Source organism: Juglans regia, chromosome 8 (assembly GCF_001411555.2).
Source record: "Juglans regia cultivar Chandler chromosome 8, Walnut 2.0, whole genome shotgun sequence".
Taxonomy (NCBI): domain Eukaryota; kingdom Viridiplantae; phylum Streptophyta; class Magnoliopsida; order Fagales; family Juglandaceae; genus Juglans; species Juglans regia.
Genome location: NC_049908.1, coordinates 20,820,481 through 20,846,363, shown reverse-complemented (window position 1 = coordinate 20,846,363; position 25,883 = coordinate 20,820,481). Strand labels below are relative to the sequence as shown.

The 25,883-nt window shown below is 38.3% G+C and overlaps 1 protein-coding gene across 1 annotated transcript; it reads right to left on the bottom strand.

The window, feature by feature from the left end:
- Nucleotides 1-687: 687 nt before the first annotated feature.
- Nucleotides 688-4,274, bottom strand: LOC109021137. Its single transcript, XM_019003698.2, has 2 exons — nt 3,887-4,274; nt 688-3,263 (listed from the first exon to the last, which is right to left on the bottom strand). Exon 2 carries the CDS (start codon nt 3,151-3,153, stop codon nt 895-897), a length of 2,259 nt encoding a protein of 752 aa, XP_018859243.1. The 5' UTR covers nt 3,154-3,263; nt 3,887-4,274; the 3' UTR covers nt 688-894.
- Nucleotides 4,275-25,883: the final 21,609 nt, after the last annotated feature.

Sequence of the window (25,883 nt, the reverse complement as noted above, 5' to 3'; positions counted from 1 at the left end):
ACTTCGGGTGGGGACGATCTATGGCGGTGCGGTGAACAAGTTCAATGGTAAGATCTCGGCGTTTCCTAAGATCCAATACAAGTTTATATGTTTCAATAGATATGGGAGGTTGATCATTATGAAATCAGGTTCAAGCTAAAGCATATGCTCATTAAACAAGAATAACCAGAGGTTCATCTGGTCCCTTGGATTCGTCTTCAGATGCTTCCATCAAGTCCCCCCTCTTCTCCTCTTCCACGGTGCAAGACCTAGTCGGGTCATACGGGTTCGACCCGATTTTATTTTGATCGGGTCGGGCTGATACTAGAATGATGCCGTTTCGGATTGAGTCGGGTACAAACCCGACTGTTTTTGTTTGGGTTGCAACCCTAAATTTATGTATGATATATTATAAAAATCAGAATGTAAAATAAAAAAAATAAATTTTAGTGATGTATTTTAAAAAATAGGAAGAAGAAAGATCCATTGGGAGTGCTCTAAGGAGCCAGGGACTCTACAAGCTTCATGCAAAAAGTAGTCAAATCTGATTTCCTTGTCTATCCTCGTCTTCTTTATCTGTTCTCTGTTATTTAGAGGTGCTCTCCTCGAAATGAGCTATTCTCAGTGCTATTTTTTATCACGCATTATCAGATGTGTTACAAAATGAGGACAGCTACCCAAAAATTGCACAACACCAAAGAAACGATCTCAACAAAAATTCAAGCTACATCCATTAAATGTTATTGAATTATCGCGTTGAACATTCGCAAAGGAGTGTTAAAAAGAGAGAGATACAACATTTACTTCCCAATCTAACTAATAGTAACTACTTAAATAATCGGAAATAACGAAAGAAATCTTTTGCACAGTGGACAAGCTTATTTTTATAACACTGACCTAATTGTCAACATCAATTTATATGGGTGCTGCACATGTTGTTCTAAAATGACCTGTCTGATTGCAACGGCTACAATGCACAATTCGCTTCACACGGCCGCGGTCTTCTGCTCGAACTCGCTTCTTTCTTGGTCGTCCAGGTGGTCGAAGTGATTTGGGTGGGTTAATAAGAACTTCAATACTCTTGCTAGCATTTGGATCCCCCTCGGTTAACTCTATCCACAGAGACTTATCTGGAATGGGATGTATGGTTTGCGAGTATGTCTTGCGATAGGTAGCAACCGTAAAACAGCTCTCAGTAAATCGATGGACGTTCTGCCTGCAAGAGAGAAGTGCTGCCACAGCGTGTGCACAGGGCAAACCATACAACTGCCAGCCCCGACAAAGGCAGCACCGATTCCGAATGTCAACAATGTTTGTTCCTTCATGAGATATGACTTCAAATTCAGCTTCATTAGCACGAAGAACCTGATATGTGCGAGCACGTTCAAGAGCCTCTGCAACATGCCTCTCAGCAGAAGGAACAAGTATTGATGTCCATTGCATACTGGTTTCTCGGCGCTCATTGAACCAAGTCATTAGCTGCCTTCTAATGCACTCCATCATCTGAATTATTGGAAGGCCAGATGCTTCCAAAATCCAAGTATTTAATGACTCAACTATGTTGGCTGTTAAATGCCCAAAGCGTGTTCCCTCAAAGTACGCTGTAGCCCATAATCGAGGGGGGATTCTTCGGATCCAATATGCGGCATCTTGTGAAATCTCTTCTATCTCTAAAACTTTTGCTTCAAATTCAATCACCGTGAGAGCATGAGCAGCCTCCCATAAAAGGTTGACAAGCATTGTGTTATTAAACTCCTTGCGAAAGCTCTCACTCAAGTGACGCATACAAAATCCGTGAAATGCAGTTGGAAAATTTGCTTCTACTCCATCAACAATCCCCTTCTGCCTGTCTGACAAAATGGTAAGCCTTGGCATATTTTCAGTATTAATTTCAAGCAGGTTGTGAAGTTCGGATAGAAACCACATCCAATTTTCATCGTTCTCCTCATCAACAACACCAAATGCAAGAGGAAACAGAGAGCCATCACCATCAAAACCAGTAGCTAGAAGCAAAGTACCAAGATATTTGCTTTTCAAATATGTCCTATCAAGCCCAAGAAGTGGTCGACAAGCATTGAGAAAACCGTAAATTGATGCCTGAAATGATATGAAGAGACGCTGAAAGCAGCTATCAGTTGGGTTTCCATAAACAGATGCAATACTCCCCGGGTTTGTCCGTTTAACCTGTTCACAGTATTGCGGAAGCAAACGATACCCTTCTTCGAAGGATCCACGCATAGCAGCCATGATTCGCTCCTTGCCTCGCCAAGCTTGCTTGTAAGATAAGGTGATACCATGAACCCGGTGAATTTCTTCCAGTATCTCCTTTGGCTTGTAATTAGGGTTCTCTTTAAGCCGTTGCTCCACAGAGGTTGCAACCCACTGAACTGAGGCTTGCTGATGGCCAAGATGAGAAATTCCTCCACATGTATGAGCCTCATGGATTGTCCTGATCGTGAAAGTTGGAACCCCGGGAAGCTTTGCAGCATGAATGCGCCAGGGGCATCCTTCACTAGCACATTTGGCGGTAAAACGGGTTTTGTCAGATTTTATGGTCTGCATTTCAAAGTGAAGTGCAATAGCTGTATCTCTCAATGCTCTTCGACAGCTCTTAACATCAGGGAACTCTTGCCCCACCGACAGCTCATAATTAGGACTAGCAACAATTGAACGAGCCTGGATTACAGGACTGGAATAGACCACAAGTTGGGATTGGTGAATGGTCAGATCCTGAACATGCTCAATCCCCATTTCCTGGCTTGCATCGATAGCTAGATCAAGATTTTCATCAAGGTCTTGGTCTTCAGAAACATCGAGCTCATTGTTCTCAGATAAAGCTAATTCATGATTCTGTCCAGTAAGAGCCAACTCATGATCATCATGATCGGGTTTCCGATCCATAACTAAGTCATTCTCATGAACATAACTGTGACCACCATCCTCTTCTTGGTCAGGGTCGTGCACTAAGCCCAATTCGTGGTCATGCTCATTTCCTAAACCCAGTTCATGGTCATGGGTCTGTCCCAAACCCAAGTGATGTTCATGGGCTTGTCCCAATTCCAAATCATGGTTCTGCCCATGCCCCAGATTATGATTGTGGTCTAGCACCAACTGCTGATTCTGCCCAAGGCCTAAGTTGTGACTTTGCCCAAGAATCAAATCATGATTAGCCATTGACTTAATCAATCACAGTACATAAAAAATAAAAGCACAACTCCTGGCCTCCTGTACAAACTACCAATTTATAGTTGGAAACAAACACCTTATGACTCACTGAAGAATGCCTGCAAGAAAAACGATTTTATTATAACAATTACATAACGCAACACGTCTTTCAGATCCAGTACTAATTCTTGGAAAAAAATACTGCATAAACAGACATACCAAACTTTGCAATCCACCCTGAATAACTCTTAAACCGCTTCTACTCGTCAAATTTGCAAACACCAAAACAGATTATTTATTTGCAAAATAAGTTTTATTCAATTAGGCTAAATCAAAACATCACAATCGACCCTTCATAATACTTGCAACTCTTTACTTTTCAAAATTTCAAACCCTGAAAAGTGATAATCCACTCATAAAGAAAGAGCTTTTTTCAACCACACTAAATGAGCCTGCTCACCAAAACCTCAATTGAAATCAAAACAAGCCTAAGAAGAAAAAATCAATAAAAAACTAAAACTTGATTCTTGCGCAGTTTAAAAAGAACTAAGCTATCCAGCTCCCGAGGTAAAGCAACTAGCCTCAAAAGGAACACACTTTAACACAGACAAAATCAGTCACCGCGAAAAACAACGACTAAACACAAAACAACAGCCCAAACACAAGATTATCAAAAAAAAAAAAAAAAAAAAAAGACAATTCATTAAACAAAAAAAATGAAAGTCAAAGGAAAAAGAAATACCTTGACTCGTGGAAACCTGAACTCCAAATCCAAAATTACATGTTCAGAAGCACTGAACAAATGAAAACGGGAACTGAATCTCCCTTAAAACCTCAAAAACAGAAGCCAGGACGCTCTAATCCATAGATCCAAACGAGAATTCGGAACTAGGGGTAGGAAGAAAGTGAGAGAAAACGGGGAGGAAAATTTTGAAAGGGAAACGAGGAAATTTGAAAATCAGGGGTAAGGGGGGATTTGGCGGGTAACGGGAGAAAATCGGAAATTGGGTGAGAGGAAGGGCAAGATGGAGAGGTGAAAGAGGAAGGGTTTGGATTTGGAAGGGCAGAAGAGGAAGAGAGTATGCGGGTTGAGAAGGGAAAATTACAGGTTTGGAGGCGAGGATAGAGAGGGGGTATTTTAGGGAAAATAACAATAAATAAACTAAAATAAAATAAATTTCTTTATAATTATTATTGTTTTTTTTGTCGGCTTTCCAGGAGTTAGTGCCACCGCGCCCTTCGGAATTTAGGTTTCATGATGGGCCATTGGGCCTGCGAGATTCTTCAGCTCAATCGATTAGAAAACAAATTATATATTGTTTCAAATTTTAAAATAAAAATAAAATTTAAATAATTTATTAACTATTGTTTTAAATTAATTTTTTTTAATTTTTAAAAATTTAATAAAACATATTAACTCAACCGATCTCACGACCATTCATAAATTATTTTATTACTATTTATAAATAATTTTAATATTCTAAAATATAGATTCCAAAATCTAAACTAATTCTAAATAGGTTCTGATTCAATATTTTACTCCTCGTAGTTTAGCAATAATCAAACTAATCATTTCAAAAAAAAATTTCTCATAAAACCGTTAGTAATGCCACGTCAACACCTTTATAATAAAATAAGTGTCCCAATAACATGTGTGTCACTTTTATAAAAGAGTAATACTAGATATAAGTTTCAAATAGACAAATCTAATACAAATATTTTATAAAATAATGGGTCTTACTAATAAAGAATAATTTCTTTTTCACTTTTTTAAAATGGAGTCTATTTTTTTACAAAGGCTTGTATGTGACTTATCTATTTAGGACTTATACAAATTATTTTTCTTTATAAAAACCCTTAAATTTGTATAAAAGGTAAGAAATTACTTAAAAAGTCACAAACATAAAAGAATTCAAAATAAACATAATATAAATATAAAAACATTCAAAATAAATTATTTATATATATATATATATATATATATATTGTAATCCTTTTTAAAGCATAGAAAAATGTCGGGTGGTATAAGAGGACGGTTACGGAGGGAGCCATCACAGACATGGCCCGCGATGGCCATCAGGGTGGCCCAAGGAGGACTAGGCTACGTTAGGGTACTCACCCGCAAGGCCACCATCCCCTTGCTGCATGGGGAGAGCATTTTAATTAAAAACAAGTTTTTTTTTTTTTTTTTAAGTTTTGTGTTTAAGTTTTTTATTTAAATACTAAAATAGTTTCTGTAGTTTGGGTTTTATACAGATTACTCCCTCGCTAATATAAATTCTTGTACTTAATTTCGATCGTTATATCATCCAATTACAGATTCGTTTGATTGAAAAATCGAGTCCCTTCCTTGTCAAACTGTAGTATGTTCATTTTGAAGGAGACTCTCTAAAAATTGTTGAAGCTTATTTAAATAACAAGGGAACTGATGACCCATTCAGCTGTCTGATTTCTGTAATTCGTGGGGCACTTGATAGTTATTCTTAAAAAATAAAGCATGTCAAAAGGGAAAAGCAAATGGGGGTGGCACACACACTTGCTAGGGAAGCTGTGACTCTCACATCCAAGTTCTGGGATGTTGATATCCAGTTGTATTTATCATTTTGTATTGGCTATGAGCGTAAAAATTAACCGAAAAATTAGACCAGATAGGCCCAAACCAGAGGAGTTGGTCTGGTTTTGGACTGGTTTTCTTAATTCCAAAATCGACCGGTTATGGTTCTATGCTTTTAGGACCGGACCGGTTCATTATATTATATATTTTAAATTAATTTTTTAATATTATATATAATATTTTTTATATTTAAGATAATGTTATTATAATTTATAATATAAAATTTTAATCTTAAACATAAAAATTTATTTGATCATATGCTTTAAACATAATATATATATTAATAACATTTTATAGTAGTTTTTTTTTATTTGTTTTATAGCAGATTTATATATATATATAATAGATTTTTTTTTTATAAAAAAGATATTTGTAAATAGTAACAAATTTTTAATAAACATATTTTTTAAAGAAATTATTTTATTTTATTTTTATAAACAGATTTTTTATGACAAATTTGCATTTTCTTAAAACTAGAAACTGGACCGAATCAGCCCAGTACCGGTAAAATCGGAGGCACCGGTTTAGGAGGGTAACCGGTGCGTAATCGATTTTTAAAAATACAAAATTTGTGCATACCAGTTCAGTTCTAAATTTTATCCAAAACAGAACCGGACCAGACCGGTTACGGCCTAGTATTGGCTGAAAGCCACACTATGTGATCAATGAAATGTCTTTTGATTAAAAAAAAAAATTAAATAAGCAAAGTCACCAACAATAAAATTATGCCACGTGCCACATTAAATAAAAATAAAATCAAGATTACAAAAACTAAAAATTACAGAAGAAAAAATCAGCCTGTCTAAATTGAGAGTATAAAGATGCAAAAGTTCTTTTTTGAAAGTTAGGGAGCAATTTATAAAGACCAAACTACAAGAACTAATTTAGTAGTTAAACCTGTGTTTATTTGTATCTTAATTTGTTTTATTTTTTGCATTCTTTTTAATTTTTATGACTTTTTAAAGATTTTCTCTTTATTCTTTTATTTGAACCTTTATACCATTTTAAGATTATTTAAACAAGTGGCCTGTAGATGGCTTTGCATAACCATCTTTTAAATGGAGGACATTTTTATTAAAGAACATATAAATTATCATTATTTTATTAAAAAATACCCTCTATGCATATTTGTGTAATGAATTGTGAAGTGTCTATCACTGCTAATACATAAATTCACACAACAAGTCGAAACAGAAGAAAGAGTCATCCCCGGCATACAAGGATGATTTGGGCGTCGATACGGTATTCTTTGCATTTATTCATGGAAATAAATAATAAATAAACGAATAAAAATAAATAAAGAGAGACACGGAGATTTACGTGATTCGGCGTAATGCCTACGTCCACGAGTTGTTTGGGAGTGTATTCTACTATGATAGGTGATTTTACATATCTCTTATAATCTCACATATCTCTCAATACAATGGAGGAATTTAGAATTTCGGGATGTTGAAGATGATGCCTCCCTTCAGAGAAGATCCTTTGGAATCATTGTGCGTGGTGGAGTCCGTGCGTAGAGAAGTCGTCAAGAGTCCCCCTTGATTTGTTGGGATCTCTTCTTTATATAGACATCTATTTCCTTTCTTGAAGTGATTGAGTTGTACTTGTCTTATGACGCCATTTCCTTTTATAAGTTTGAGTCAACTTATCTTATCTTTTCTTGGTCTTATCTCTTAGTTTTATCTTTTTCCTTATTATTAGTGATAGATTTTCGATGGGCTGAACCTAGTCAACTTTATCCCTAACAGATGTCCAAGATTCTTAAGGTCGATTTGCTCAACCAGAAGACCTTGAGAATCTTCAAGTCAACCGTGATGAAGATAGCCTATATAAAACTGTAGAAAATAAATTATGGGAACGGGTCCCTGGTTTTCTGTTGTTCATGCAAAGCAATGTAGATCTTCAAGTGTGTAGCTCGAGAGGACTAGCAAAGTTTGTAGTAAGGGCCTTCGAGGATGGTCCTCTAGGACATTTGTTTGTACGAACATTTGCCTGATAATTGAATGTTCAAATGGATGCATTCGACCATTTAGTGTAAGCAAAGAGTGTGTATTTTTGTGAACATTTTTGCTATTGTTGGTAATAGTGGATTTTTTTACCCCTTGATGCGATTTTCTATTGATGTTTCCATTTTGATATTAAGGTTAGAGTTTGTTTATTGTAATCCGCACTAAGTGGTTAGGGAGCCTGTCGACCCCCTAGATCCATTACAGGCAATTGTCAAGCCCGTTGACTCGTTCTAGAAGGTAACATACGCGAGGCGGTTGTGGAGCTTGGAGACTCGTTCCCGAAGGTGACCAACTAGCGGCAGTTGTTGCACGAGTGTTTGCTGGAGAAGACGTTGCGCCGGCATTGATGTTTGAGTACAAGTGTGAGAATACTTGGCTTTGATGTGAGACGGGAGATGTGTTCGACTGCACTGGGTGGTGAGGAGGGAAACACCTAAGGAAATTGTTTCCTACTTTGTTCACCAGGAGCGAGTTGAGGCACTCAACTTTTATGTTTAGACGAAAAGAGGTGCTCGACCGCACTTAGGGACGCGGAGGGAAACACTTAACTAAGTTGTTTCCTCCTTTATTCGTCAGGGTGAGTAGAGACACTCGGCTTTTGTGTTTAGGCAGGAGATGTATTTGACTGCGTTTAGGGGCAAAAAGGGAAACACTTAACTAAGTTGTTTTCTCCTTTGTTCACCAAGGGCGAGTGGAGATACTCGACTTTTATATTTAGGCGGGAGATGTCCTCGACCGCACTTAAGGTCGAGGATGGAAACACTTAAAAAAGTTGTTTCCTCCTTTGTTCACCAATGGTGAGTGGAGACACTCGGTTTTATGTGTTTAGGTGAGAGATGTGCTCGACTGTACTTAGGGGCGAGGAGGAAAATACTTAACTATGTTGTTTTCTCCTTTGATCGCCAGGGGCTGGTGGAGGCACTAGGCTTTTGTGTTTAGGTGGGAGATGAGCTCGATCGTGCTAGATGGCAAGGAGGGAAACGCTTAAGGAAAATGTTTCCTCCTTTGGTCGCTAGTGCAAGTGTGGAACTCGACTTTGAGAGTTAGGCAGGAGATAGACTCGACCGTGCTAGAAAGCAAAAAGGAAAACGCTTGAAGAAGCTATTTCTTCCTTTGGTCGCCGGTGTAGGGCGAAGCTTGCTTTGAGAGCTAGGTGGGAGATAGACTCGATCGCGGTAGGGGGCAAGAAGGGAAACGCTTAAGCAAGTTGTTTCCTCTTTTGGTCGTAGATGCGAGTGCTGAACTTGGCTTTGCTGAAGGAGATGCTCAACTGTGTTAAAGGGTAACCTGTGTGCTTGAGTGGGGTTAGACCTAGCGAGAGATGTGCTCAACCGCGTTGAGGGAGGTTAATTCGATTGCTCAAGTGTTTGAATTCGGCAGGGGATGTTATCTATTATGTTGCTTTGGTAGGAGACGGATTTTGATCTCTCTGCGGTGTCGAGAGGCGTACTCGACCACCATGTGAGGTTTTCACCAAAATCCAAATAGGTTAGTGTAGATAATCTAAAATTTTGAGATTTGCAAACCTAAACTGTTTCTTGAGGCGCATAGGTGAGGCCCATGGGTAGCCATGCTTTGGTAATGATGAAGATCCGGGATGTCCGCAATGCCGAGCAGTCTGTTCTAATGAAGACATATTAAAATGTTTAAACGATGCCCAATAGGGGTTTTGCAGCTAGTGTTTCGCGCCACACAAGTAATTTCCAGCAAAGTGTGTTCTTAGGGCGTATAGCTAGGGGTGTAACCAGAGCAAACCGTTCAAGATTTGAGCCCGACCCGACCTGACCTGTGATTTTGGATGCATTAGACGGAATCGACCCGACAAACATATTTCTGATCAGGTCAACCTGTGTTTTTTTTCTCCTCTTCAAATTCAAATACAATAAAACATGTTCAATTCATCACTGTCGTCCTTCGTCCTCAGTGATCAGTCCAATCCATCACTGTCCAACTCTCAATCACTCTCAGAAATCCTCTTTCACATACCCGAACTCCTCCACATTCATTTCGTCATTTTCCCTCACATTCTTTATATAGAAGAGTTACACAACTCTCTCTCTCTCTCTCTCTCTCTAATTTTTCTGAATCCAACTTTCTATTGTTTTTCATAAATTTGGTTATGCTGGTACAGAGTATTTCTACACACCCAAGAAAGGGAGGATTGATTTCTACCCAAGAGAAGAACGGTAATTCTCGAAAAACAAAAAAGGAAAAAAGAAAAAAAGAAAAGAGAGAAGAACGCTAAAACAAGGAAAAAGAAATAAAGAAAAGAAAAGAGGAGGAATGGGCTTCTCAAGAAAGCCTACGAGCTTTCAGTTCTCTGTGATGCCGAGGAATGGGCTTCAACGATTATTGAAGATGCCATGGCCGTTGATTGGATTGCCGACGGTGGTTACGAAGATGATCTCGTGGTTCCACCACAGGGATCCGACGTTCGACTCAATTTCTTGAAGCTCAAAGAGTGCCTAGGCGATAAGGTAAAATATGTAGAGAAGTGGGGACTCAGACTCTGTGAAGGGGGGCTAGGGTTTATCTGCAGATTTTATAAGGAGGGTCGTTGGGTTTTACGGGTCGAACACGAGCAATTGTTAAAACCGTCTTTTTCAGTTCGGGTCGGGTCGGATATCACAGATGGACCGGGCCACTCGATTTTCTACACAGGCCTACGTATAGCCACCTAGATTCTTGTTGGAACTCGAGGAGTTTCATGGAGAGAACTCCGAAAACCAAATTCGTTGATACAAATGAAATTCAAATATCAAGTTTGGGAGAGACAAGCCAGAGCAATTTAGTTATTGCTTTCAATTCTTCCCTGAGTGAGATTGTTTTTCCGCTTAATGATTTTTTGTGTAATGGAAACTATTCATTCCTAAATTTTTTTCATGCTTGTGTGAATCGTGACTCCCAGTTGATTATAACTGGAGATCAAAGTGCATTGTTCTTGTCCCCATGTTCCTGCTCGTCAGCGTCACATGCTTCGAATGCGTTGCACTCCCGTCAACTTTGCTCCACTCATCTATGTCGTTCATAAATCATGGCGGGCCCTTTGCCCGTACTATCCCCTACATTATTCGCAGCCTCTTGTATGTTGGTATCTTGTTTTAGTCTGCTGCTTCATTTTCTACCTGCTATGATGTTTTGTTTTGATCGTGATGGTGCCAAATGGCGTCACGATGCCATTTTATGTGTGAGGTACAACTGCTATGAACCAACTTGGCACGGTACGTGAGCTAGACATGAATCGAAGACGTTGGGCTAGTGTGGCACTGGTGAGACACCTTCGTTGCACTCTATGCTCACGTTGCCTGTCGAGTGGTTCCCTGTCCGTGTGTTGTTGCTCGCCACAAGTGTGGGGAGACGTTGCATGTTAGCCGCCATGTCTTGGCAAGATGTTGCCTGGGGTGAGGCCGGTGAAACTATCCGTCGTGGATAGCCTGGCGAGGTGTTGTACGTGGATGAACTTCACGGCGAGAAGGGATCTATAGTGGTGGAGATGTCTGTTTGGTTACTCGGTGGAGACAGTCTGGCTGCTTGTCGAGAAGCGTTGGTCTGGTAGCTCACCACGAGATCGTTGCTCGCCATGCATCATCACCCGCCATGGGCAGTGAACTGCTTGACGAGATCATTGCTCGCCACAGGGGTGGCGAGGAACGGTGAGCATGGGTGGTGAACTTGATCACTGTTTCTCGTCTCCGTGTAAACCCACTAGCAGCAGAAACAACCGCCAGTGGTCTCTATCTCAGGTCCAGTGGTTGGGTGAGCTTCAAAGCAAGAGGGGACTTGCAGCGGTGGAAAGGCGTTGTCATAGGTACTGGACATGGCAAGGAGCTCTACGGTGTGAGGAGATTCTGTTTTTCATGGACCCTCACGATGGTGACAGAAAACGGTGGGCAAACCAAGCTAAGCTAAGCCAGTTTCCGTGGGTGAGGAACTCGTTGCTGTCGAGTAACTCTGGTGACGATGGTGAGGACCTACAGCGAACAAAACCTTCGTGGTCGGGGACCACCTTACGAGTGATAGAAACTACTGGCAATTTAGGTGGTGGTTGGACCTTCAGGGTGCACGGTAACGTGCTCTCACTGAAACTATCGTCTTGCATAGTGCACTACTGTGCAAGGGGCCAGCAAAAGGCACTGTTGTCCTCGTTTGGACTTCCGGCATGGCAGCCGGCCTTGACCTGCGTTGGGCAGAGGAGGAGGCGAGCCCTCTTGCCCACCAGTGTGAGCTCTAGTGCCTTATGTGCATGGCATGCATAATGGGTGCCTTATGTGCATGCGTCTTCCCCTCACGTGCACAGTCCACGCCATGTATCCCAGTTTTTTTTTTTTTTTTTGTAACAGTATTTTCCAAAATAATAAAATAAAAATAATGATAGATCAAAATTTGAGAGGGATCTTATATGTTTCTTTGGGAGATGACTTTAGAAGTCGACGAATTATCCTTCTCCCACTTTTGGTGTAGAGAATAAGTCAATCCCACATACGACATCAACTATAAATACATAAATTCGTATGAATTTGGTGTCAATATGGTGTTCTTCGCATTCATCCATGGCAGTAAATAACAAATAAATGAATAAAAATAAATAAAAAGTGATACATAGATTTACGCGATTCGGCGTAATGCTTACGTCCACGAGTTGTTTGAGGGCGAATTCCACTATGATAGGTGTTTTTACATATTTCTCGTGACCTCACATATCTCTCAATACAATGGAGGAATTTAGGATTTCGGGAGGTCGAAGATGATGCCTCATTTGAGAGAAAATCCTTTGGAGTCATTGTGCGTGGTGGAGTCCGTATGTAGAGAAGTCTCCTTTGATTTGTGGAGTTCTCCTCCTTATATAGAGAGATCTGTTTCATTTCTTGGAGTGATTGAGTCGTATTTGTCTTATGAAACCCTTTCCTTTTCGGAGTCTGAATTAACTTGTTTTGTCTCTTCTTGGTCTTAACTCTTGGTTTTATCTTTTCCCTTATTATTAGTGATAGATTTTCAATGGGTTCGACCCAGTCAAGGTTATCCCTAACAATTATGATTCAATCATTAATCATATTAATGATGATTCGGGCTGAAATAATACTTGTAACAGTTTACTAACAGATTTTTGGCAGAGATACTAATTTCATTGTTTTTAAAATCACGATGAATAAAAAATTTCATTAATAAGTATGGAGAGTAACTATACTTCAACACATATCATACAGTTGCCTAACTGTTAACTATACATACAACTCCCAAAAACACACAAGTTCTATGATAGAAATAGGCCTACGTGCCTATTGCTCAGACTAGGTTGGTTCTTCCTCCTCAGGTATCACTCCTGGATTCTTCTACACAAAGTCTGTGGTTCTGACATCTAAACCATAAGTAGGTTAGGCAGCTATGACAAAACTATTAATAAGAGACAATCCTCATGAATATGCAATGAACAGTTTCATTTAATGAAATTGGTGAACACATATATTAGTGCATGGCAATTAATTGCCCCTTAATAAAACACAATTATATAAGCATGGTGAGGAATTATCCTCTCAATATACATATATATATACATATATACACATATATATCAATCGCCAAGGTGAGGAATCACCATCTTCTCAGGCGCATAAAACTTATCATATTCCTTACATAGATGTTAACATTCATCACACATATACTTGTAACACAAACATTCGTTGCTTGAAGGGCCAACAAGTGAAGCCACTCCACCATTTGAAATTGGGGAATCACTCACACCCGACAAATGTGCAAATTGACTCACCTGTCCCCAAACAGGTCAACACTCGCACAGAGATATACATGTTGCATTGAGGAATGTCTACCCGATCAAGCAACTCGAAGATACCACACGTGATACGCCCAGGGGATCATCCTTCCCATCAATTAGGTGAGGCCAACACGATACTGTTCTACCCTAATTATCATGGGCGATTCTCCTTCTAGTATGAAACTCATGGCAACATACCGCAAGAATGGTTCGGGGAATCCTCCTTCCTCCCATCCATGATGATCAGCACACGATAGGATTATTTACGCATAGATAGCACCAAAACAATCTCATTCAAAATCTCAAAAAACATGAAGTAAAAATATTCATAATTATACTAGAAAAAACACTTATTAATTCATGATTAAAAAAATGAGGATATTACATAGTATGCATATGCCAAGTCCCATAACATCCTCATACAACATTTACCCTTATTCCTCAATACTGTTTTAGAAGTTAACCTACCTCACTACCTTAGAATTATGGCGTCGTCGAGTTGCTCCTTTCTTTGTCTCATTTGAAGTCATTTGCTTTCGTCAAAGAATTTGAATCCAAGGACACTCAGGTGTTTGCAATCTCAAAAGTGAGATGTTGGCTTTTACTTTAAGCCTTTTGTAGAATGGGATCATCAATTGTCCTTCTAACGCCAGACGTGCTTGAATAGGAATCATTTAGTCTCAGTTTTCCTACTGTATGATGATAGAGACAAATTGGTAGGGCATGGTTTGCACGTCCTTACGGCTAGCCTTATGTTCAATCCTCAATCTCTCTTCAAGTGAGGGTCTCCATGTGGTGCTGGACCATACCTCTAGGTTTGGACAATATGATCTACTGAGTCATAATCTTCTCTGCAGATCTACTCCGGATGTGACTCTTCAGATGGAGTGTTATCTCATTGTCACCTTCTATGTATTTTAGTGTCACCTTACGCGTACGATATTGTCACCTTCTATGTTTTTTAGTGTTATCTCAAAAAACTCATACATCTGCAAGGGTCTTGTCATTGACCGTTGCTCACCTTAGGCGTGCTCATCACCTTACCTTCGTACAAATGGCGCTTTTCCAGAACTATGAGCCTCTTCAGGTCCTTCTTCTTGCCTATGTGTGCTGGGCGGCTTTTTTACCTCACTTACCATAAGGTGAAAAGTACTTTTATCATCTTGGGTCGAGTGTAATACCCGGACCCAATCAAGCTCAATCTTATTTATTTTGTTTTAGTTTATTCTATTTTATTTTATTTTTTCTGCACACGTTTATTTATTTTTTTTCTTTTTTCCCGCATGTTTCATTTTTGTTTTCTTCTCTTTCGGTCTTTATTTCTTAATTCCTGTAAGTTTTTTTTTTCGTTCACGTCGTGCATGCTCACACACAACTAGTCTTCCATCCACACACACGTCTCTCATCCCTCTAGGGTTTTCTCTTCACCTTTTATACATAGGTAAACTTTTTCAACCAAGCGTTAGTGTTGCCGCAAACCTCCATTCAAGCCTCCTTTTCCACGCCGCTGCACCGTGGACAACCAAAACCAGCACTGCTTCACGGACACCGACCACCATCTCTCAAGCATCGCGTGCTTTGTTCCCCTCATCCTAGTGTCAGCCACGGGACCACCGTGGAAAAGCCATCCTGCCCCAGCCACAGCCCAAAACAGAACCTGAATCAGACCACCCAGTTGCATTGTAGCCTCTCTCTCCACCGTAATTGAGCAACACCAAAGCCCAAGCCCCATGCTCTGTTTTATCCATCCAAAAACAGAGCAAGTTCTTGCTCAAGTCCTCCACTGAACTTCCTTCCGCCGGCCTCTCACTCTCCCCGTGCCCCTCGGCTTTCAGCGTTGCTACACGACAGAAAATCACTACAAGTACTCCTCCTTTCTGCCACACCGAAACATGGGAATTATTTTCCCCCCTGAGTTAACCCAGCAACCCCACGGCACAAGCCCCTCCACTTCCCCTCCACTTCCACAGAGAGTTCCGTCGGCCACCTCACGTCACCCCGAGCCACCCAGCTCCGTCGCAGCTCCACTTCTCTCAATGAGCCTCCGTCGCACGCCTCCTTCCCGTCTCACGGTCTGTTTTCCTTCCTTTCCGCACGTTGTAGACCCTCGCTCTCTCACTCTCCATTTTTCTCCCTCTCTCGTGCTTAACCCAGCTTGACAGCATGTCTGCCGCACGCCTGCTCTCCAGCCGCGTCGCCACTGCCTACCTAGTTCAGCCATCGCACCCTGCCGTTGATTCCTCCGTGACTAAGCCCCTGCCATGCACATTATTTTGTTTTCCGTAGGTTTTATTGGTTTTCAAAGAAATGAAGGAAATTACATTAGTGCCCTTTTACTAAGTGTTATATTAATGTGCTTTAAAATTCTTATTATGTATTGGTACACTCTTATATATTTATGATTACAAAAAAATCACTTAAGTATTTTAATATGTTATTTAAGTAAAGATTTATTTTTAGGAGCAAATAATATTGGAGTAATGTTGTTTTTACACTTTAGATATGATTTAGTCTTTTTAAAAAATAGTTATGGTTTACTTTCAAATATTTGGGATAATTATATTATCTAGTATTAAACTTTATAAGTTGTTTTCATTAATAAATAAGTTAGACTTTTAAATGTTTTTAGTCGAAGTTATCAAATGGACATCAACGATTTTAGAAAGGGATGATATATTTTAAGGTTATGAAATTTTAGGTTTTGAGGAATTAAGTAGGTTATTTTAGAAGTTTAGGATTAAATATCGAAATAAGTGGTTGAGTGGAAATTTACGGGAATTACTTGATTATTTTATAGGTGACGATTGTTAATTGTTCGACATTTTGAGAAAAATTTTGAAAAGCTAAGAAGTTCGTGTAAGCGAGGTTCCTATGCTAGACTTTGCATTTAAAATAAAATGAGCTGAGGTTATTTTTGGAAAATATACATATTTGATGTTGAAAAGAAATTTGAACTGCCTCAGGTATTTGTTCTGCATTACTCATGAGATTCTGTTTAAGAAGAAATTATTTTCTGTTATGACTGGTGTAGACATGAGCTTATTTTTGACATTCTGTTTTTGAACTTTGAAAAAGAGAGCGAATATAAAATTTTGTGCATAAATTTTGTTGTGTAATGATTTTGTTCTGTTCTGAAGATTTCTGTACTCTGATATGATCTGATGTGATTTCTGAAAACCTCTGGCATAACATTCTGTTTCTGTTCCGTTCTGACCTCACCACGGGTGTAAAACTGTGGCCTCTGTTTGGGTTGGTACCAACTTTTCTGTTTCTGGTGCACCCACTTTGGAAACAAAGTGGTTTTCTGCGTGGTCTTTCCTATGTGCACACTCGGGGCTCCGAGAATGAATAAAGGGAAGATTCACATTCTGTTTCTGCTCGGTTAGCTACCGGGGTTTGCACAACCCAATCATGGGGGTTAACATGGTATTTGTTCTGATATGATAAGATAAGATGTGATGTTTCAGCTTATGCTATGCCAAAGGGATTTTGATTATGAATATTTTCGAACTTTCGCTCTGATATTTTTGATAACATGTTCTGACGCTGCATTTTGAAAACATTATTCTGATTCTGCATTCTGAAAGAATATATTTTGTTCTGCATTCTGATTTCTATAAATGCTCATATTTACACACTAGTATATGTCCTTTGCTTACTGAGTTGTTGATAACTCACCCCTTATCTCCATATATTTTTCAGATAATTTTGATGGTTCAGCTGCAGAACAAGAGTAGAAAGTTTTGCAATGTGATGATCGTAGTGGAATAAGTGCCTGAGGGTACAAATGCTTATTTGAGGGTCGTAGTTAGTAAACTTATTTATTTTTTTCGGGTATTTGATTTGATGAGTTGAGGATGTTTTCGAGTTTTGGAGAATTTCTAATTTATGTTATTGGGGATTTCTTTATTGTCGCCATGGAGGAACTTAGATTTTTGGATTGATTAAGTGAATTAATATTTTATGGGATTTTCTGAATTTTTATAGTTGTGTTATTTAAGTTAGTTTTAAGTATTAAGAGTTAACTCTCCGGACCTTCGGGAACGGGGCGTTACATGGACAGTCGGATACGTTGCCTGAAATGAGGGCAGAGCGGGGGGCTCAATGGTTTGATTTCACAAAAGATCAAACTAATTTTCTAAATGTTGCCGGTTGAGGATACATCGGTAATAGAGGTAACATTGGAGACGTTGAAGTTGAAGCGGCGATGGAGGATGATCAACGCTGGTGATGGAGAAAGTTTACCTTTAGTGAAGGCAAGGAGACCGAACAACATGGTTTTTTGTTTGGGGAAGGCAAATTGTGGGAATGAAACCGAAAATGTAGAGAGGAAAAAGTATGGTTCAATTGGATGAAATAATCATAAAAAAGTAAACGCCATAATATTTGTTGATTCTATATGTGTTACTACAGCTCAAAGGTTGGATGGTTTTATGATATCTAATCCAAAACCATTTAGGGGCTGCTGCACTAGCATTTGGCTAAGCCAGTGCTCTATGGCATGCAAACGAACATTACAAGACATGGAAAGAGTAGAGCCTAGTTTCTAAAGCAAGTTTGAACATGGATTCCAAAAAGGCAAAGCGAGTATGAGTCCAGAACAACATTAGGAAAGACAGCAAATAGCTCACGGCCGGCGAGATAAAGCAGATGACCCTGTGGAAAAAAAATAAGGAATCAAATCAAATTCTCAAACACTCATCCTAATGAGAATATGGAAATTGAGGAGGAACCTACAATATAGAGGGAGGAAGGGCTTTGATCATTTCTTATACTGTTGAGGGTTCATAACCATATAAGAAATGATTATACTGTTGAGGGTTCATAACCATATTAGTATATCTCCTTGGCAATTGAAAATAAACATATGAACGTAGATTATCACAATATTTCAAGAGTAATGTTACGTATAGTCGTAGAGTATACAAGTGTTATATAGTCTATTTGAAATAGAGTATGATTCATTATTAAAAAATTAATTTATTTTTAATTAGATTTCATATTTATTTATTTTTTTTAAAATAATTATATGACGCTTGTAAACTCACGATTATAATTATCATTTCTCATATTTCAAAGGATGGAGGATGAAAAGATTGGGAAACAGATACGATTTGGATTCTATTTGCCCGATTGAGAAGGAAAGCACGATGGATGACGCATAGGCCCATACGGTGGACTTTCCTAACAAACATCTTCATAAGTCGTTGGGAGATGGGCCAACAGAAACAATAAGGGACTTCTAAAGAACATATCATGCGAGTCTCTCCTTCTTATGTACTAAGGAAGCATTCAATTAAACACTTTCGATTCCGTTTGGATTTATCTCATTATTATAATTATTTTAAATTTTTATATAAAATATAATAAATAATTTAATTTTTTTAAATTTTAAAATAATAATAATAATATTAAAAAATAATATTTTAATAATATTTTTTTTTAATTTTTATCTTTCATTTAAAATCATCTTATCTCATCTCTGAATCCAAACATAGCGTTAATTCTGAAAGAATGCAGAGCAAAATGTGGTTCCAACAAAAAAACGTGTAAAAGGTTGGAAGAAGAATATACTGTGGAAATCAAAGTCTTATCAATAGAGGCAGGCTTTCCGCCTCGCTGACAACCATTAAAATATTAAGTTAAAACTCTCGGGAGCTTGAGAATCCAGTGCTGAGTGTCTGTGTTCTTCGTGATATTATACAAAGGAAAGATCTTGATGTAGCCTAGTAATGGAGAAATTTTTTTGAATGAGTTCAATGGATGTCTTGAAATTCAAGTTGGGTTTTGTTGGTGATAGTGAAGGTTGGATTGGTGGATTTGCTTTATTTTGGAAAAAAGACACCAAACTATATCCTAGAAGAGATTCAAAGGTTGGCTTTTCTACTATAGTGCATGATAACATAGCTATGGATTGTGTAAGCGCCGTACACTCATTTTAAAAAATATTAAGGTCCATCGTTAGAAAAATAAATTTTTTTATATAGGTCTTATATTTATTCATTTTTATTAAAATAAGTGCACGATATTTATATAATTTATGAATATAAATATTATTTTTCTATTGTAGATTTTAGGTGGTTGAAGGCTACATTAAATCATTTACTTGAAATTTTGGCAGATAGGGCTATAATTGTAACAACCCAATCCAATTTTATTAGGACAGTTGGCCAGTAAATCGTTAGAAGCCTATTGAAAATTATTGGATAAGCAGGCCTAATTTCTAAGGTTGGAGAACAAATCTGATGAATTTGATAGTTTTAATGAACCCATATTTTTGGAAAGGATAATCCTATTCTTCCCACTCAATTCTACCGCTCAACACAACCGTTTTGATTTTTTAATTTTTTTTATTTAATGATTAAGAAAGTATTTTTTAATAATATTAGGATTTTTTTATTTTTTTAAAAAATATTTAAAAGTATTAAAAAATACATGTATGAAAAAGTAAAAAAAAAAATCCTATAACTAACTGTAACTCCAAGCGGTGGCTAGGAGCGGGGACTGTAGCATGGTCCTTTTGGAAAATACAATTGAGGTTAGAAAATTCTATATACTACGTTATCATCCCACTTTTATTATACTATGTAAGATGTGACATATTTATTATCATTGGATAATCTTTTATTAAATAATTTTTTATCATCTAATGATATAAATGTACCATATTTTATATTGTGAAATGAAAATATAATAAAAGTATAGTATATTACATTATTCATTCAAGTTTATTTGATAATATTATATAGGTCACGGACCATGATTTTATAATGGTTGGTTTAGGATATTTAGTCAACATAATAATTTGGTTGAAGCCCATTTGATACTTAGTAAACGAGTGGACCATGTTCAACGGATAATAAGCTAAAAAAATTATTTTATAAGCCCATAGATGTTCATTGGATGAGTTGGGTTTATTTTTAATTTAAAGGTCAGCCCATTAGGTTTTATTAAATGATTTGGCCCATGAAAATATAGATAAATTTAAGAATTTAGCTAAACCCATAGTTATGCCCTAAAAATCTCTACAAGCCCATAAACCCAAGAAAATCAGCCCAATAGGGCACCAAACCCATGACATAACCTGCTTCTCTCTCAAGGACCCAAGCGCTCTCTCTCTCTCTCTCCGGCCTTCCCATGACTGACCAAACCAACAAAAACCGCTGATGAGCTATTCTCTGTAGAAAATTGTATATGAGAAAACTCTCCATATTCAAATATATGTTTGCAATGTATGGAAAATGTCTATTTATTGTTGAATAGGGCCTATGACAAATAAGGAAATACAGTTAGGACATAAATATAAATACAATCATGGGTTAATGGCAAAACATATAGTCCTAAGAATATTTCATAATATGACAACAATATTCTAAGATACACTGACATCATGGAGATATTTTATGATATACTAACATACCTCCTCAAACTCGAGCGGCAACTGGTGTTTGGAAACAAAATACCAAGCCACTACCTGAATAGGGTTTTGTGAAAATGACAGCAAGATTATCTTCAGACAAGACAGAATGTAAGTAAAGGGTACTTTACTGAAGATAATTGTGTACAAATTGACAATCAATTTCAATATGTTTAATATGCTCATGAAACACGTTATAGAGAGCAATTGGCATTGCACCCCAATTATCACAACGTGTGAGAGAGATAGTCATCTTGAGAGCACTCTTGTCTATCAAAAGTCATCGTAACCATAAAAGTTCATATGTAGTGACTGCTAGTACATAATACTCAACCTCGGTGCTAGAACGAGAGGCAACAGACTGCTTCTTATTACGTCAAGAAATAAAGGAAGTGTAAAGTAGGAAACATTAACATTTGGTAGAGCATTAATCAGTGGGATCAACAACGCGAACCACATTAGAGTAAGCCCCAAGATCAAGAGATGAATGTGGAGTAGTGTAGACAATGGAATAAAGGACATTGATATAGAGTAGAATACAAAGAACAACTGGAAAGGAAGTGGAGCAAGGTGCACTCATGAATTGACTTGACCAAATGAACTACATATGAGATGTTACACTGAGTAATAGTGAGATATATGAGACTGCCAACTAGTTGTCAATATAGTGTCGCATCAGAAACTAGGATACTGCCTGTGGCTAAAAGCTTGACATTATACTCAAGAGGCTACTAACTATTTTACTATTTGTCAAGCCAGCTTTGGAGAGCAAGTGAGAAGCAAATTTATCTAAGTCAAATAATAACCATCTATATTGAAAATAACCTCAATGCCAAGAAAGTAATTAAGATCTCCCAAATCATTCATTTCAGAATTTTGATCGAGAAAAGTCTGAAGATCTCGAATGCCAACAATGTCATTACCAATTATAATCATATCGTTAACATAAAGAAGAAAAAGGATAATACTAGCCCCAATAGTACAAAGAAAGAGTGCAGAGTTGTAGGAACTGTGTTAAGAAATCACAGATAAAAAAATTTTCAAAACCAGTACGTGGAGCTTGCTTAAGTCCATAAAGAGCCCAACAAAGACGATAGACTTTATGGGGAAGGTGCTCATATCCAAGTGGAGACTGCATGCAAACTTCCTTAGTAAGATCACGATTGAGGAACACTTTTATAACATCCATTTGAAATAATTCCCTATGGCAGACAACAGCCACAACAAGCAAAGATCTAAAAGAGGTAAGCCTTGCAACATGAGTAAAAGTTTCCTCATAGTCAATACCTTACTCTTGGGTGAAACCACAAGGCGTGCTTGTAGCATTCAATTGATTCATCAACCTGAATCTTGATTTTAGATATTTATTTACGTCCAACTACTGCTTTGCGGGGAGGCAGGTCCACTAGGTTCCAAATGTGTGTTTTGGTAAGGGCATTTAGCTCATCAGACATAACTTTCTGCCAAAGAAGGGTCAATATGAGTTTAAGTTATATGGCAACCCTAACTTAATGGTGATTATAAATTATAAACTAATGATCTTATATTCTTCATAATGGTTGTAAACTCCTATAGTCATTTGGTCTTCTTGATTGATCTTTATATTATTTTACTTGTGATTCTAGATGTTGAGTTGTTGGATTCTCTTACCGAGCATGTATTTGAATATGATTGAATTCTCTATGACTCTTAAATTTGTGATTGAGGATAGGATTGAGAAAAATTTTCAAAAATTTATTTTATATCAGGCTGATTTTTGAGAGTACTTTGATTTAAATCTTTGTCCTTTAGTCAAGTGGTTTTGTGAGATCTCTAATTTTTGCTTGTGTTTTAAATCCTTATTTTAATTAAATGTGTTATTTTATTATTTTTATAATTTATTTTGGCATGTTTTTATTTTGGGTTTTTATTTCCTTAATATTTATTTATTTATTTATGTTGTTTATGTTATTTATTTTTGTGTAATTTTATTATTTGTAATGTTTTATTTATTTTTGGGCTTGTGTTTGTGGGTTTTTAGTTGTGAGCTGTGTGTGTGTGTTCTATTTTAGACCTAGCCCTAGTGAAACCCAGCGCAGCCCGTATGCCTGAAGACCCAGCTCGAGTGCAGCTTAGCCTAGCCAGTGCGCCAAGCAGGGATCATCAGTTGTCCTTTTGATGCCAGACGTGCTTGAATAGGAATCATTTAGTCTCAGTTTTCCTACTGTATGATGATAGAGACAAATTGGTAGGGCATGGTTTGCACGTCCTTACGGCTAGCCTTATGTTCAATCCTCAATCTCTCTTCAAGTGAGGGTCTCCATGTGGTGCTGGACCATACCTCTAGGTTTGGACAATATGATCTACTGAGTCATAATCTTCTCTGCAGATCTACTTCGGATGTGACTCTTCAGATAGAGTGTGGGCTTATGCGTACAACATTGTCACCTTCTATGTTTTTTAGTGTTATCTCAAAAAACTCATACATCTGCAAGGGTCTTGTCATTGACCGTTGCTCACCTTAGGCGTGCTCATCACCTTACCTTCGTACAAATGGCGCTTTTCCAGAACTATGAGCCTCTTCAGCTCCTTCTTCTCGCCTATGTGTGCTAGGCGGCTTTTTTACCTCACTTACCATAAGGTGAAAAGTACTTTTATCATCTTGGGTCGAGTGTAATACCCGGACCCAATCAAGCTCAATCTTATTTTATAATTTATTTTGGCATGTTTTTATTTTTGGTTTTTATTTCCTTAATATTTATTTATTTATGTTGTTTATGTTATTTTATTTTTGTGTAATTTTATTATTTGTAGTGTTTTATTTATTTTTGGGCTTGTGTTTGCGGGTTTTTAGTTGTGAGCTGTGTGTGTGTGTTTTGTTTTTGACCCAGCCCGAGTGAAACCCAACCTAGCCCGTGCGCCTGAAGACCCAACCCGAGTGCAACTTGGCCCAGTCCGTGCGCCAAGCAGGGCCCAGCCCGTGTGAGAACCCAGCCCCTCCCCTTTAATCCAACGGCGCCGTTTTGAGGAACCCCTAGGGGTTCCATCGTGTTCTCCTCCTACGCCGCACAACACTTCTCCTCTCTTCTTCTTCCTCCTTCTTCTTCTTCCTTTGAGCTCCTTCCTCCACGCAGCAGCTGCCGATGCCAAGCATAGCTTAGTCACGCAACTCAGCCGCAAGCAGCCACCTCCATCTCTCTTCTTTCTTCTCTGTGTCGTTCGGTGGGGCTCCGATTAGCTTGCTGTCATGCATGCCGCTCCCCACGGCCACCACCTCCTTCATCTGCTGTCAACCCGCAGCTTCACCATGCAACCCATTGCGCCACGCACGACTTGTGTTACCATTTTGCTTCTTCCACCCGTGCGACACGCAAGCCTCTCAAACCGCCACATTTGGCCTATAATTAGGCCACGGCTCCTTCAAATTAAATCTTCTGAGTTTCCTTTGCCTCCCTCTCTTGTTTAAGCTTTTCCATTTCTGAGTTTAAATTTGTAGTGTTGTGAATTTTGGTGCTTAAATCCGAGAGTTGTGAAGTTGTTGCCGTGCTTGGTTTTGTTCTAAATTGTGGAAAATTCAATCGGGTTGTTGGTTGTTGCCGTGTAATAAAACCCAAATTTTTGGGCACTGCTCAACCGTGTACCGCCATTGTGCTGCCGCTTTGTGCAACACTCCCTTCTGCTTAATCTTTTAGATTTATTCCAATCTTCGTGTATATGTAATTTCCCAATTTTATAATAATATTGTTGTAATTGTATCTTGTAAACTGTTGATTCTGTTGTAACTGTTGGTATGTTGAAAAATGGGCCTTAGGCCAGATTGGAGGACGGGATACGCGTGTAGATATGAAACTGTATTTCTGTATTTGTTGAGATTTTGTAAAAGAAATATTTAAATGTGTATTCCAATAAATTGTGAATTGTATATTTATCGTTTTATTAAATTGTGCGGTGATGTCATGTTGTCTGTTAGAAATTGAGACTGTTGTTATTAATTGTGTGGGTGCGTGTGTATCACGACCCCAAGCCCAGATGATGCATTATCTCGGTGGAGCTCCTCTGGTTACTCGGGAGTGTAACAGACTGACGTAACGTCCCCTGAATTGTCGCAGGGCAACGATGGGAACGGACGAGATGATAACGCTCTTGTACCGATTCCGTAACCTTTTGGCTGTCAAGGTTAGAGGTTGCTTGGCCATGTACACGCTGGGCGCGAAACTGGGTATCGCTCATTACGAAGTCTCATGCACGGACGTTACCCGTGATCTGACGATGAGAGTCAGGTCGTGCGGACGGTTCATAGGGGATACCGTGGTACATGCTTATTAATTAATGGTTATGATTGGACCAAAAATGAGATTTTTGGCGTGAGTGGGTAAAAAGGGTATTTTTGGGAAAAAGAACATATAATGTTGTGTTATGTGGATTATGTCCGTATGGAAATGCGTGTTATTTCTATAAATCTATTGAATGTTGTTTGGGTTAATTACTTGTTGAGATGTCATAATCTCATTGTGGTGTTTTACCCTACTGTTCCGTCTTATGGTGCCATAGAATCTGACGCAGAGCCCGAGTATGAACTTGAGGGATCAGCTCCGCCGGAGGTTTGAGGTGCTGAGTTACTGTTTAGCGTTATGTGATTTGTTTTCCTTATGTTATTTCCTGTCTTTAATTTATCTGTCCGATGACTGTTTAATCCTTGTAAAGTTACTTTACTGTTTTTGAATAATTCTGATACTTAATAAAGAAAGACATTTTATTTCTCCGCTGCGTATATTATTTTGTACACTTATTGCATGATGTACACACTCTGAGCACTGGTCGTCGGGGTGCGTGATCCGTGTGGTCATCATCCAAGTGTCACGAACTCTACAAAAATAACACGTGGGGGTCAAGGGCGCCACATGTTTTTTTTCTTCCTTTTTTTTTTCATTTTGCTTATGAAAAGGAGTT